General features: G+C 57.7%; 1 protein-coding gene across 4 annotated transcripts in view; it reads left to right on the top strand.

Moving 5' to 3' along the window:
- METRNL (meteorin like, glial cell differentiation regulator) overlaps positions 1–12,693 on the top strand; it is a 14,019-nt gene extending 1,326 nt beyond the window's left edge. The window contains exons 1-4 of one of the 4 annotated variants that reach the window (XM_014449153.2): positions 112–1,831; positions 2,788–3,173; positions 10,821–10,880; positions 12,036–12,693. In XM_014449153.2, coding sequence (XP_014304639.1) covers positions 2,864–3,173; positions 10,821–10,880; positions 12,036–12,349 — 684 coding nt within the window. In that variant the 5' untranslated portion in view covers positions 112–1,831; positions 2,788–2,863 and the 3' untranslated portion in view covers positions 12,350–12,693. Of the gene's footprint in view, positions 1–111; positions 2,281–2,787; positions 3,174–10,820; positions 10,881–12,035 lie in introns of those variants that run through there. The other 3 variants (XM_023747901.1, XM_006107164.3, XM_014449152.2) reach the window with 3 other exon arrangements.
- Positions 12,694–14,821: the final 2,128 nt, after the last annotated feature.

The raw sequence follows: 14,821 nt of genomic DNA, 5'->3' as shown, positions 1-14,821 counted from the left end.
AAAAGGCATTAACTTGGTTTAAGTACTCCAAGGTGAAACCAGTCTTCTCCTTCCCTAAGGCTGAGTAGAGCTTTATCACATCAGAAAACAGTTGCTTTGGGGGGGGGGGGGGGCGGGGGCTGGATAGATGTCACTTGCATGCCATGTGAATATCGCAACAAACCATCATCAGGGAACATTCAGGCACCGGTGTGTTTTTGCATAAATAGAAGTTTTTTTCAGGTTTGCTGTGGCGCTGGAAGCTTAGAGGTGGGCAGTGTGGCTCTATTTCCTGGTAGGAACCAGACAGTCCAGGAGTCCTGTCCTTATTCAAAGAGCCAGCAGGCTGGCTGGTCTCGGCTCAGTGTTTGAGCATCAGCCTATGAAACAGGAGGTCACGGTTCGATTCCCGGTCAGGGCACATGCCCAGGTTTCGGGCTCCATCCCCAGTGTGGGGCGTGCAGGAGGCAGCCAGTCAATGAGTCTCTCTCATCATTGATGTTTCTCTCTCTCCCTTTCTCTCTGAAATAAAAAATTAAAAAAAGCCAGCAGGTCCTGGGCTGAGAGACTAGTGGACTGTGGAGGTGTTTGTCCAAATGGGGTCTTGCATGCCACATGGGACTGACATGGGTGTGAGCTCTGTGTGGGGTGCCTAGTGGATGCCTGGAGCTCTGGGTGCTTGGGAAGCTGGGCAGAGCCCAGAGAGCCCGTGGTAGCCCAGACCCTCCGCTGTGGGCCAGTGAGGACGTTAGTTTACGGGTGAAGTAACGGGGGCGGGGGGGGGGCTCATTTCTTGTATGTCCTCCTTCATTTTGTTCCTAGTTCTCTTTTAGTTGAGCGACTTATGCATAACCAGGGCCAGGTGCTCCCCATACGGTGTACACAGTCCTATATGCAGGCTGGGGGGTGGCAGCCCCCAGACTCAGGTCCACCTCCCCGAGGGCCGCCCCACGAGGGCTTCCCTGCCCCTGCCTGAGGTGTGGGTGGAGGGTGGCCCTCGCTCTTCCTGCCTCCACGGTTCCGATTAAGGTGCCCTAGTGAGGGATCCAAAGCCTCTGGTATGGGTTCTTCACTCCCTCGACCCCCAGGGCCCCCTTTGCCCCACTGACAGAGAAGGAAAGCCTTAGGCAGAGTGGTTTTTGTGGGAGAGAGGATTAAGAATGGGCGCCTGGGCTCGGGGCAAGGGTTCAACTGCCCCTTGCGGCCGAAGCCCGGAGAGGAGGGGCACTCTAGTAAAGTTTGTTTTGGCTGCGTAAGAGCAGAGCTGATTATAATGATCCGTGGCAACCACTTACCATTTAGTCTAATTTTTCACACAGCATATAATTACGCCCACCCCCACCTGTGTGTCAGATGGGCTGGTGTGCGTTTTATGTGACTGTAATTTGTTAGTCGGTTCCGTGTGTGCAGCCCCGGTAGGCGTCTGAGGCTGGGCTGGCGGCTCCTGACCCCGGGCGTGTGGGGTTAGGAGGGTCACCTCCCGGCACCTCCCTCTGATGTGGCCTGCAGAGTGACTGCGCCGCGGGCCCGTCCTGTGGAAAGTGAGGGTTTTGGGAGCCGGGAGCATGAGTCACCCACAGTAAATGCAAACCATATGTTCTGTGTTTTCTGCTCGGCAGAAAGGGTTTCTGGTAACGCACTGGGGCCAGGGCTCTGAGTGGAGCTTTGTTTATGCCACGTAAAAATCCCAAGAATGCGGGTGAACCTGTCTGAGAGCTGATCAGAACCAAATTTCATGGAACAGAACACTTAGCCCAGTCACTGGTGGAGTTCCAGGCTGCGTGGTGGTTGTGACGTAGGTGTGCGCACAAGCTGACACTGACATTCGAGTTTGGAGGAGGGGAGAGAAACGGTAACGTAGTCGATGGTTTCAGTTTCTTGAAACGTAATGTAATGACTTTACCGAGACCCGTCTCAGGGAGAGCACAGCAGCTTCATTCTTTTCTACGCAGATTCCTCAGGAGGGAATTGAACGTGGTTCTCTAGAAACTCCCCTTGGGAAGACGAGGTGTCTGCTACCCTTTGGCTTCCCCACACTTTTCTTCCCAAGTCTGTCCCCTGGAGAGGACCTTGCCTTACTTTCATATCTTTGATGCCATTTGAGTTTATTTTTTAAAATATGATGATCAGTGGAGGGTCTTCAGGTTTTCAGATGAATGAAAAAGCAGTCAAATCATCACCATAAGGAAAATATAAAAAGTATGCCTGCCAGTGAGGCGCTAAAAACACCCCGAGCAACGACCCCCAACGGCTAACATTCCTCACTGATTCATAAGCTGCTCCCTGGAGGGAGTTACTTATGTACGTGTGTCCTGGGTACCTCCTGTCCTTCATGCTCAGTGGGAACTTGGGCTGGTGCCAGAGTTGTCCTGGTGTTTCCTTTTTTAAAAATATTTTTTTATTGATTTCAGAGAGGAAAGGAGAGAGAGAGAGAGATAGAGAGAAACATCAATGATCAGATAGAATCATGGATTGGCCTCCTGCACGCCCCCCCCCCCCAGGGGATCAAGCCCGCCACCTGGGCATGTGCCCTGACCCTTCAGTCCACACGCCAACGCTCTATCCACTGAGTCAAGCCAGCTAGGGCCTCCTGGTGTTCCCTTGATTGTGTTTTGGAAGATCCATCCTTTCCCTGGTTCTCCTGCACTGCGGCCCTGCAGCTGCAGCCCAGCAGGCCAGCAATACGAGTGTCCTTTGTGGGGAGGGCCCGAGGGCGCTGGCTGCCCCCCTGGAGCAGCCAGTGCTGGAGTGGGAGGTGGTGCAGGTGAGTGGGGAGGTGCCCTGGCTGACGCTGTCCCCTCTCCACAGCGGGCTGACCCACGAGGCCCACAGGAAAGAGGTGGAGCAGGTGTACCTGCGCTGCTCGGCGGGCGCTGTGGAGTGGATGTACCCGACAGGTGCTCTCAGCGTCAACCTGCGACCCAACGTTGTCTCGCCCTCCCGCCCCCTGACTCTGTGCATCAAGCCCCTTGGGGACTCCTCTGGGGCCAATATTTATTTGGAGAAAACTGGAGCGCTGAAACTGCTGTTCCGGGACGGGGACCACGGGCCTGGCCAGGTGCGCTGCTTCGGCTTCCAGCAGGGCAGCCTGTTCGTGGAGGCGACGCCCCAGCAGGACATCCGCCGGAGGACCACGGGCTTCCAGTACGAGCTGAGCAGCCGGCCCACCGGCTCGGATCTGCACGCTCTGTCAGGTGGGTGACGCCGGGGTTGGGGGGTGGGCTCCCGGCTGCCCCCCTCCTCAGCCCAGGTCCTTCTCATTTGCCAGACTTCTCTGACTTTCTCCCGGCCCCCTCGGCACAGCCTCTGTGGGCGTTCCCCAGGGTGTGCCTCAGACCTGGGGGAGGCCAGGGGCTTCGTGATGCTAGCGGACGGGCCCTCCTGGGGGGGGGTACCTGTGCAGTGTCATGGGTGTTGGATGTAGGTGTGCTGCCTGCATTCTGGAAAGTTCTTGTTTGGACTCTGCAAGACCTTTATCTCCCAGGGGTGTGTTTTCGGAGGGTAACCAGCATTCCAAGAAGGGCCGCAGGTCAGAGCGGTGATGGGCTCTCACCCCTCATGTGCTTTTCTTCCACGGACTCGTCGTGACTCGTTGGAAGTGGGTGCTGTTACCTTTCAAACAACGGTCGCAGCATTTCCTCTGACACAAGCTGGTCCAGCGTTTCTGGCCTTGGGTGCAGCCCCTGGAACGTCGGGTCTTGGGTGGGAATTGAGGCTGATCCACATCCCAGGTGGAAAGCAGTGACATCCTGAACCCTGGGCCAGTCCCGGGGTCTGGAGGAATTTTGTGGGGGTGTGTCTGTGGAGATTCCAGCAACGTGCCAGAGTGGGGCTGCCGTGGGCACCCGGCAGGCAGGAGCCCCTGCTGCTGGCCCTTCTGAAGGGGCTGGGAGGATCTGGGAGCCGGGGCGGGTCTGGAGGGGCCTCTCGGTGGCCAAGGGTGTATGTGTTCACGTGGGAAGGTGATGAGCTGGCTTTAGATTTCCATCCCCTTTTCTCCAGAGGAAAGCAGACAGCTCTGCCAGGTGCTGGGTGGAGGCAGGGTTGGCCTTGGAAAGTTTCGTGGACGGAGATGGAGGAGGAGCCCAAGACCCCTAGGTGCTCATACAGGGCAGGTCCCACCCTGGAGGCCAGGCCCCCCCCTCCCTCTGAGGCACAGAGGATGACAGTGTCCCAATGTGTTGGGTGATGTTTAGGGTGGGGCTGCCAGATATCTGCATCAATTCCAGGAGCAAGATGCCTTTTGGGGTGTGTGCACATGTGTGCACGTGTGTGTACATGTGTGCGTGTGTGTGTGTTGTCCTGGGAGCTGTTTTCTTGGTGACCAGCTGGGATGATGGTCAGGTGGGGGTGCTGGGGCCTTGCCGGGTGGGGGCCAGGCCCATACACTGTTAACACCCCACAGTGAGAGGACGCCCCCAAATGGAGAGTAATGTGGCCCCAAGTGGCAGCGAGGGTCAGGCATGGAACGGAGACCCCGAGGCACCCAGGGCTCTGGGAGTCGGGAGATCGGGGCATCTCCTCTGCCCGGGGTGCTCGCCTTTCATCTTTCATCGGGGCACGGCCCCTAAGCCTTTAATGCCGGAGGAATGGGTGTGAAATGTGGAATGTCGGCACTGGCCATCTGGCGGCCGTGACGCCCCTGGGCCGGGCGGGCTCTCGGAGAGAGCGTGGCTGCCGGCTCCGTCCTGCTCTGGCCCTGGCTGCCCACGGCCTTGGTGAGCCCAGAGACCATGGATGTACCTGGGCGTGAGCACCGCCTTCTCCCGCTGACGAGCGCGAGTGACAGTCGTGCTGACTTCCGAGGGAGAGGCTCCCGGCTGAGCCTGGCAGGAGGTGAGCTGTTGCCCACTGCACCTCTGCCTGGTTGGCTGGGAGTGTTTACAGCACGTGTTGGCCCCCTGGCCACTGGGGTTGCATAGTCAGCTTCCTCGATGAACCACTAGCCAAGAAGGGAGAGGCAGGCAGCCCCCGGGCAGGTGCAGACGGCGGGCAGTGGGAGGGGACCCCAGCCCAGGGGGATGGGATTTGGCTGCCACAGGTTCCCTGTGCACCCCCCAACCCTCACCGTCTCTGTGGGCCTCGCCAGGGCACCTGAGTAACGTGGACGCCCCTTCCATGGCACTGAACCCATCTGGCAGGACGTGAAAGGCAGGGAGCAGCCAGATGCAGCTCAGGGCCATGCGTGGAACATCGGTTGGGGTCTCGGGATGGAACCTGGCCTGGCTGCTGGGGGGACTGTCCTCCCCGGGGTCCCAGCACTCAAGGAAACAGGCCCTCCAGGACCCGCCATCACCCAGTGGGCTGGTGGGTGTGTGGGGGTGACCAGCCAGGGAGGGAGGGGGGGTCACTGCGTCAGGCACTGGGGAACCAAGACAGACCTTGTGTCCCCGGTTCGTGTGGGGCAGCCCAGGGAGGCCCCGGATTCCAGTCTGTTTTTTTACTGCTGAGGGGCCGACCACTTGGGCACATCCACGCTCTGGGCTCCTGGGCCGTCCACCTACAGCATCCCCACCTCCGGGAGCCGACCAGGGGGGAGACAACGGAATTTCAGATCCACAGCTGGAGGGGGGCAGAAGCCCACGGCCCTCGTGCTGGCTGTGAACACATGGAAGTCGCTCCGTCACAGGCTCAGGGGCACCAGAGGTGGTGGGCGGCCCCGGTCCCACAGGCCTGATGGGCCTCATCTCCTGTCCCCTTTAAACCCGCTCTGTTTGATGAGCTGGGGGCAGATGAGCCCCAGGGTGGTCCCAGGGGTGCACAGCCCCCTGCTGAGGGGCCCTCTCTGGCACCTCGGCGTTTGGGGGTGGCCTTGATGGCTGTGGGGGTGAGTAGCAAAGTTCAGGAGTGTGAAGAAACCTCAGTATTGCCGGGAAACAGGAAAGGAGAAAACTTCGTATTTTTGCAAGGATCGTTTATTTCCTGCCTTGGCGGCTTCTCTGGCCTCTGTAATTATTGTGTAATTTTTTCGCCTTGCCCATTTGGGGTGGAAGGGTGTGGCCTTCCTGGCGAGGAAGAGGTCGGGAGGGAGCAGGACAGGAGGAGGTGCTGGTGGCCAGCTGGGACCTTGGCGGGTCTTCTGGGGCCTGGGGTTGTGCGACCTCAGAGGTGGAGGAGGCTGATCGTCGGAGGCGGCTCCAGAGCCTTTGCCGGCAGCTCAGCGCCTGCTTGGTCTCCGTGAATACAAACCACGTTCCAGCTGCGTTCACCGCATTCTGGTTTCTCCCTTCTCCTCACTCCCTGTTACAGCTCAGCATCTACTGCCCGCCTGTCCCCAGCTGACCACTGGGTGCCCTCACGTACGGTTTTCTCTCTGGAAATTGTTTGTCCACCCGGTCGTCCTTACGCGGGCAGTCGGGACCTGGGTCCATCTGACCATCTGCAAGCCCCTCAGGGCAGCAAGGTTCTGACAGAAGGCACCCGCCCACTCCCTCCCTCCTGCGCTGCGTCCTCACCTGGGCCCCTGCATGGCCCTGACCCGTCTCCCTGACCCTGTTATTTTCTCCTTCGTTCAGTTCATTTATGTACATTCCAGAGTAACCTTCCTGGGACGTCCACACCCCAGCCCTCCCCTCTCCATGAGACACGGGCCAGCATTCCAACCAGCCCGCTGGCCACCCCTCCCCGGCTCCCCGTAAGGAAAGGAGATTGGATGCGCCTGAGACCAGTGCATTCCACAGCCTTTATGAGCCCGACTCCGATTAATAATTGTTTCCAGATTGCTTCTCTTGGCGTCCACAGACTGGGTTTCCACAAAGGTGACCTCTGCTTTGTGAAGCTCAGAGCTGTAGGAGGGAAGTCTCCAGGGTGACGCTTTATTAGCTCAGCCGTCGATGGTATCGGCTCATTGGGGCTTCCAGGGCTGCTGACTGCTGACTGCCTTCCCCCAGGGCCGCCGGGTCCCCACACCTTCTGCAGTGGGGCTGGGAGTGAGCCGGGGAGGCTAGTGTCCACCTCTGTCCTCAGCCCTCAGCCGAGGTCCCAGGGCCCGTGACCCTTGTAGAGGGCACAGCTCCAGGCAGGGTCACACGCTCCCAGGCCTAGGGTCTGATCACAGCGTGTCGCCTGGGCCCCTCGATTACTGCCTCTGGGTGGTGCCCCTGGCCTAGCTCAGCTGGCTCGGATCCTGGGACATGCGTGGAGGGCTTGCACAGATCCTCGCCTCCCACCCACCTGCGCTGCACCCACCGCACACCTGGTGGCTGAGGGGAACCTGCCTTCTGGGGAGAGCTGCTGAGGCCGGCCCCCACTAGCAGAGGGACCCCCAGCTGGGCCTCTGATCCCATGGGCACTGGGTATGCCAGCCAGGATGGGAAGGCACCGCTGCTCCCGCCTCTTGCTCACAGGCCAGAATAAAACCAGGGGCACACGAGCCCTCAGAGCCGGCCGTGCTGTGTGCTCCTTCGTCATCATGCCCGCGTGCGGCTCCATGGGCGGCAGGTCCACAGCGGGCGAGAGGGATGAGGGGTCCCCAGTTGGCCACCCTGTTTTTTTTAAATCATCACCCGAAGATATGTTTTATTCATTTTAGAAAGAGAGGAAGGGGGAGAGAGAGAGAGAGAGAGAGAGAGAGGGAGAGAGAGAGAGGGAGAGAGATGGATGCCGGAGAGAAATACCGATTGGTTGCCTCCTGTATGTGCCCCCCCCCCCTGCCCCCGATCGAACCGCAACCTTTCGCTGTGTGGGGTGGCACTCCAACCAACTGAGCCACCCGCCAGGGCTCACCACCCCTTTTTTAAGATAGGCCTTGAGGCTGGGGTCCACGCCTGCAGGCCGAGGCTTGGGGTTTGGAGCTGGGCGGGGAGGTGCCTGCCTGGAGGCTGGGTGGACTCGGCTTCCATCCCATTCAACAGGCTGTTCTTGCTCTGCAGCTCCTGATAACTTCACAGGAGCCGGGCGGTGAGGGGGGGTGAGTCAGGCCTCGCTGAGCTGCACTGGGACGCTGCACCCACACTGCCCGGAGGCGGGACGGCGGCACCAGCGCTCTGGACGCTCACGTCCACCCAGGCACCCCAGAGACACTGTGTGCCGGGCCCCATGGCCACGCACATCCCGGCCCCGGAGGCCTCTCTGCTGCTGCTCGTCTGTGCCTTGCCTGGTCCCCCCAGGTCCCCGAGTCACTGCTGCTCCTGGAGGGGGTCGGGCAGCCCCTGCTCAACCCTGTTCTACGGCTGCAAGGGCAGCCAGCCGGGCACCCAGACAGGATTAGCGTCGTTCAGGCCCAGTGAGTGCCAAGGCCAGGGACGTTCTGGGGCCTTTAGAACAGGAAAGGGTCGTGGGGGGGCCTCAGGTTTCTATGGAGTCAGGAGAATTTGTGCAAAAACTTAGAAACTCAAACTGGGTGAGGGAGAGGCCTTGAGAGGAGCAATGTGGTCGTCAAGTAATAAATTGTATTTTCCCAAACCCACCCCCGAGTGAAGGAGTGCACTGTCCCCGGGGGAGTCACCAGAGCCCTAGGTTTCTGCCTCCCCCACCCCCAAACCCCACACCTTTCTGAGACCATGTGCCCACCTGAGAGGAGGGGGACGGGCTGGGGGAGCAGGGCTTTGGCTGGGGGAAGCCACCCCACCCAGGTAGGGGTTTCAGGGAACTCGGGATTCTGTGACTGGGCTGCTCTGAAAGGCATTTGGAGGTGTTTAGAGGGGTCACTGGGGACCAAGGACAGGTGGGGTCTGAGGAAGGGGATTTAGGAGGGTTCTAGGGCCTCGTTCACGATACCTTTACTGGGTGTACCGGTTAATAATGCGGGTATTTTTTCAATAGATGGAGTGACACATATGTTGATATATATGCGATTTGATATATATGCTATGTTGTTGTATTGCTCCTTCAGATGACCACTTGTTCCGACCGACGGCACACGCACTTTCTGAGCAGCACTTCAAAACGTATGAAGAAGTGGAAAATTGGGTCTCTGAATGGTCTGCCTCAAAACAAGAAAAGTTCTTTTGGGACGGTATCCACAAATTACCTGAAAGATGGAGAAAATGTGTAGCTGGCGATGGACATTACTTTGAATAAAGCACTTTTGATGTTTCTCTTGAAATTATCGTGTTTTCTTTGATTACAAAATCCACATTATTACGGTTAATAATGCAGATTAACTATTAACCGGTTAATAATTCGGATTAACCATTAACCTGTTAAAATTCGGATTAATTATTAACTGGTTAATAGTGCAGATTAACTATTAACTGGTTAATAATATGGGTTAACTATTAACCGGTTAATAATGCAGATATTGTGATCCAAAGAAAACACGATAATTTCAAGAGAAACATCGAAAGTGCTTTATTCAAAGTAATGTCCATCGCTACCTACACATTTCCCCCATCTTTCAGGTGATTTGTGGAGACCGTCCCAATAGAACTTTTCTTGTTTTGAGGCAGACCATTCAGAGACCCAAATTTCCACTTCTTCGTACTGGTTTTGAAGTGTGTGATGGTGCGTCTTCTGGCCCATTCTGATCGTTTTACGATCAAAGCATGGTTCAAATTGATTATTTGTTTTTGGTAGCGATCAGTATTAACGGTTTCACCTGTTTTTAGAAGCTCATAATACACCACACCTTCCTGATCCCACCAAATGCAGAGCATTGTCTTCTTTCCAAAGCGATTTGGCCTTGCAGTCGATGTTGATGGTTGACCTGGATCATCCCGATATTTTGTGCGTTTCGGATTCTCAAAATAAATCCACTTTCTTTGCCAGTCACAATTCGATGCAAAAAGGACTTTCTTTTGTGCCGTTGAAGCAACATTTTACTGATGACTTTTCAGTTTTCCATTTGTCTTTCGTTCAATTGATGTGACACCCATTTTCCTTCCTTTAAAATCTTTCCCATTAATTGTAAACAATCGAAAATTGTTTGCTGAGCAACATTTAATCTTTCCACAAGTTATTTTTGAGTTTGACACGCATCTTCATCCAATGATGCTTGTAATTGTTGGTCTTCAAACTTTTTTGGTTAACCTGGACGTTCTTTGTCTTTCACATCGAAATCATCACTTTTAAAGCGTTTAAACCAGCGTTCACAAGTGTCTTGAGATGGAGCATGTTCACCATAAGCTTCCCAAAGTATATGATAACTTTCAGCAGCACTTTTCTTCAAAATAAAGTAATGAATTAAAACTTCCCGCAAATGTTCTTTTTTTTTTTTGGCACGAAATTCGACATTTTTAAGCGTAAAAATATCTATGATGTTAACACCTTCAGAAAATTTGACATATGAAGTTTTGAACATGTTGTCAATAAAACAAAATAGCATACATATCAAATTGCATATATATCAACATATGTGTAACTCCATCTATTGAAAAAAATCTACATTATTAACCGGTACACCTAGTAGGCTGCGGCCTCATGGGTCCTCCCAGGCAGAGTCTCGATCCCCTGGGCATGGAGGCAGGAGGGGGGATGCTGGGGAGCAGGCAGCGTGTGAGGGGTCGGCCCTGGCATTTCAGGGTGTGGCTGCGGAGGTGGAGTGATGGCAGCGCTGGCTCAGGCCAGCGGAAGGACAGGCTTTGCTCAGCGCAGGCTGGTCTGCATTGGTGTTGGGCATGGAAGGATTTCACCGAGCCCAGTAGCTGCTCGTGGGGCACAGCTGCTCCGACCACTGAGTGGGGACAGGCCTGTCCTGCCCTGGGCGGTGGGCCTGGGGTCCCTGCAGTCAGCCCCCTGCCCGCACGCGGAGGCCGCAGTGTGATTCTGGCGCCTGGGGTCGTCGAGGCGCTGCCGGAAATCAGAGCACCTCTGGGGTGTGGCGGGGCCCACCGTGGGGCAGGTCTGTATCCGTGCACGCCCATGCCCTGCCTGACGCTCCCCCTCCCTGCCCTCTCCTGCAGCTCCCTGCCGGCCCTGCAGTGACACCGAGGTGCTCCTGGCGGTCTGCACCAGTGACTTCGGTGAGTGCCCTGGTTCCCGCCGCGGGGAGGGCACCCCACCTGGTCCCAGAGAACCTTCCGGCGCTGGCACCGACCTCTGCAGGGAGGAGGCTGTGAGGACCCTGGGCTTGGTGCCCCTCTTCTATGGTCACAGGGCTGCACCCCCGTGACTCCAGCCCCAGGGAAGGGACCTAGCGCCGGGCAGGGAGAGGGCTGGGAATTCCTGTTATTTCAGGTGATCAAGGGGCAGTGTCCCACTTTGCATGTGACGTCATCGCTCTGGAAGCCTCACCTCAGAGCCTCATCCTCCACCAGGCCCCCCGCAGGGGCCACAGTGGGAGTTCCAGGTCCTGGTAGGATCCAGGGCCGAGGTCAGGGACTCAGCTCTGGCAGAGGATGGCGGCTGGCACAGCTAGGTGCCCTGAGCCCGAGCCCGAGGGCAGCCACCCCGAGGGCAGGTTCCTGTGGAACTGCAGGCTTCTTGCTGGGCCCACAAGGGCGGACCCTTTGTCATGAGCCCTCTCTCTGCCCTGTCCTCCCTCACCCTCCGCCCCTGAGCGTCACCCATCTCCAGTCTTGATGCAGATCTTGTGTATTAACTCTCGTTACTGTTCTTGTCCCAACTTGAACATCTGACGCACCAAGTGGTTTGTTTCTCCCATGTTCTCCCACGTGTGTGGCTGGGCCTCCTGCCTCTGACAGAGCCGCGTGCAGGACCACCCCCGGCAGCCTCACGCCAGGAGTTGTCCGTTCTTTTTTTTATTTCCCATTGATTTTTAGAGAGAGTGGAAGAGAGAGGGAAAGACAGAGAGACACATCCGTGTGAGAGAAACACATCGATTAGTTGCCTCCTGCATGTGCCCCAACCGGGGCCTGGGTGGGGAGGAGTCTTCAACCCGGGCATGTGTCCTTGACCAGAATCGAACCCGGGACCCCTTGGTCCGCAGGCCAGCGCCCTATCCACTGAGCCAAACCGGCAAGGGCAGGAGTTGTCTCTTTAAGGAGAATTTCTGGGATGCAGAGGTCAGGACCGGCGTCCATCCCAGGGCCGCTCACATGAATGGCAGCACGCTGTTTGCTCCGTGGGCATCCCTGCCCACCTCACTGGTCCGTCCTCTGTCCCCCGCACTGGCCTGGCCCCGCCCATCTCACTGACCCGTGTCCTCCCCTCCGCAGTGGTCCGAGGAGCCATCCAGGACGTCACCCACGCCCCTGAGCGGCAGGAGTCGGCCATCCACCTGCGCGTGAGCCGCATCTACCGGCAGAAGAGCAGGGTGTTCCGTGCGGCGCCCGGGGGCGGCTGGCGGGGCCGCATCTCCACGCTGCTGGCCTGCGGCGTCCGGCCCGGGCGTGGCGAGTTCCTCTTCACGGGACACATGCACTTTGGGGAGGCCCGGCTCGGCTGCGCCCCACGCCTAGAGGACTTCCAGCGGATGTACCGGGACGCAGAAGCGAGGGGGCTGAACCCCTGCGAGATGGCTGTGGAGTGACAGCGGGGTGGCTGCGGGGTGACCGAATTATTGGGGTGGACGCCCGGCGATCACGTGTGGAGTCTGACGCACGAGGTTCCGGCCAAGGAGACCCCAACCGATTGGTTGGAAATGCTGTAAAATGCAAACTAAGTTATTATATTTTTTTTAAAAAAAGAAATGCCCATAGGACACACTCGCGTGCCTGTGTGTGCCAGTGCAAGTGGTTTTTCAAAGACACCCGACTTCATTGCATTTGGCTGGTGTTTGGGGGGCCGTGGCCCAGGCGAACCCCAGCACCAGGCTTTGTGCAAAGCTTGCCTATGTTCACAGTGTGTCTTACCACGGAGATCTGTGGAGCCAAATACTTGTCATTGTTTTCATTTGGTTTTTGCTTTTTAAAGAACATGGTTTGCCAGCCCAGCTCATTTGGGGCTGCAGCGGCCTCCCTCCAGGGAATCAGTGCCCCCACCTGATGGGCGATGGCACAGCAGTGGCCAGGCTGGTGCCCGGTGCTGAGCTGGGCACTGACAGAGGGCTTCCCCTGGGAGCCCCAGGGCCCTGGCGGCAGGGCTTCCATGGCCCACTAAGTGCCCTGTGACCCCTACACTCCAGGGATGTGCTGGTCTCAGCCAGATGCCCCCTCCTCCTCCTGTTAACCCAGATCCTGCTCTTGGACCCCCACTTCCCCCAATGCCCCAGCCCACAGCAGCCTCTGGACACCCAGGGGCTGGACAGGGCGGGGATCAGTGACCCCATATCCTCAAGGAGGAGAGTGTCCTGTAGCTGCCATCACAAGTGACCACAACGGGGGCTTCAACCCCACATTCTCTGAGGCCAGGGCAGCTGGCGCTCCCTCCAGGCTCCAGGGACGGAGCCTACCTGTGTCTCCGGTTTATAGTGGCTGCACAGTCCTGTGCGTCCCCACCTCCCCTCTGTCGTCACGGGTCTTCTCCCCTCCGTGTCCTGTGTCCACGCTGACCTTCTCTTAGGACACCGGTCACTAGGTGGGGGCCCAGTGACCTCAATGTGATCACAGCTGTAAAAACCCACTTCCAGATAAGTTTACGTTCACAGTTTCTGGATAGATGTGAATTTTGGGGGACACCATGTACCCCAGTACAGGGTCACTGGTGTCAAATTATCAGGCCTGGGCCAACGTCCTCAGCTATGAATCAGGTGATGTCTCAGCAGCTGTGAGACCAAAAGACAACCCAGGAGAGGCCCACAGTGGTCAGTGAGCATCATGCTGGCTGCACTGAAGACAGGCACCGTGTGGCCATAGGCAGATGCAGTGTGCCAGGCCAGGTGTGCTCTGACACAGGTGTGAGCTGACACATATGTGCACCGGCTCACATGTATTCAGACAGGTGGGCCCTGGCTCAGGTGTGTACTGACAGGTGGGCCCTGGCCCGGATGTGTGCTGGCACAGGTCTGTGAGCCAACATGGGTGTGCACCAGCTCACATGTATACAGACAGGTGGGCCCTGGCTCAGGCGTGTCCTGACAGGTGCCCTGGCCCAGGTGTGTGCTGGCACAGGTCTGTGAGCTCCTGCAGGTCACAACAAGAAGCAGGTGCTTAGCACCTGCACCACAGGAAGCAGGGCACTGGCCTGAAGCTGCTGGTTGGTGACAGGAACAGGTCCCCCTGTAGCCAATAGCTGGCGGGTTTTGACCGGAGGATATGTGACAGCAGCAGCGAGGACAGCTGACCTGCTCCTGGGCTCCTGGGCTGTGCTGGGTTCTCTGTGCTGGCTCAGCCCCACGGACTGGGACAGGAGGCCTGCAGGGCAGCCGAGGCTGCAGAACCAGAATGTCAGGTTTCGGTTTCGGGGGTGGCTTCCTCCTGACATCAGTGCAGGGATGATGGGACCCATGGGCCTGACCTGTGAGCGATGTCAGGTGCACAGCAGCATTCTCTCGGTGGGAGACGGTCTGCAAGGGGGTCAGGTGAGGTCCAGCACTGCTGACGGTGGCCTGGCACCCAGGAGCCTCGCTCTCCATGGCCTATGAGCTTAGTGCCCAGCACAACATCCCCGCGCCGTCAGGGCTGCTGGGCATGGGGCAGGCCTGGAGGGTCCCCATTTCTGAAGGAGCACAGAGCCCCTATGCCGGTGCCCTCTTGCTGCCCAGAGCCTCATGTGGGCATCTGAGACCACTGTGTATGCCAGCCTTCCGCGTCGGTCCTGGGGGAAGCCCCCACGCTGTGCAGCCCTGAGGGACCAGGTGAGGCCCTGGAGGGTCTCCCTAGGGTCCTCTGATCCATGCTCTGCCTGTGGATAAAGGTCCGGTCACTTTGGAGTGGACCCTTCTGTGGCTCCATAAAGAGGTTGAGGGGGAGTCATGTGGGAGCCCCCTCACCATGTGCTCCAGATCCCACCTGTCCTGTCCAACGGCCCCACTGCCCCTCCCTCCTCTACCTCCTGCTGGAAGCACAAGCCCAGGCCTCCCAGCACCAGTTTCCCTGCTCCCTCCTCCTTCATTTCCAGAAAT

Source organism: Myotis lucifugus, unplaced genomic scaffold (assembly GCF_000147115.1).
Source record: "Myotis lucifugus unplaced genomic scaffold, Myoluc2.0 scaffold_1044, whole genome shotgun sequence".
In the NCBI taxonomy this organism is placed as follows: Eukaryota; Metazoa; Chordata; class Mammalia; order Chiroptera; family Vespertilionidae; genus Myotis; species Myotis lucifugus.
Note: the sequence above shows the minus strand (reverse complement) of the source record. Positions and strands in the feature narration are given on the sequence as shown.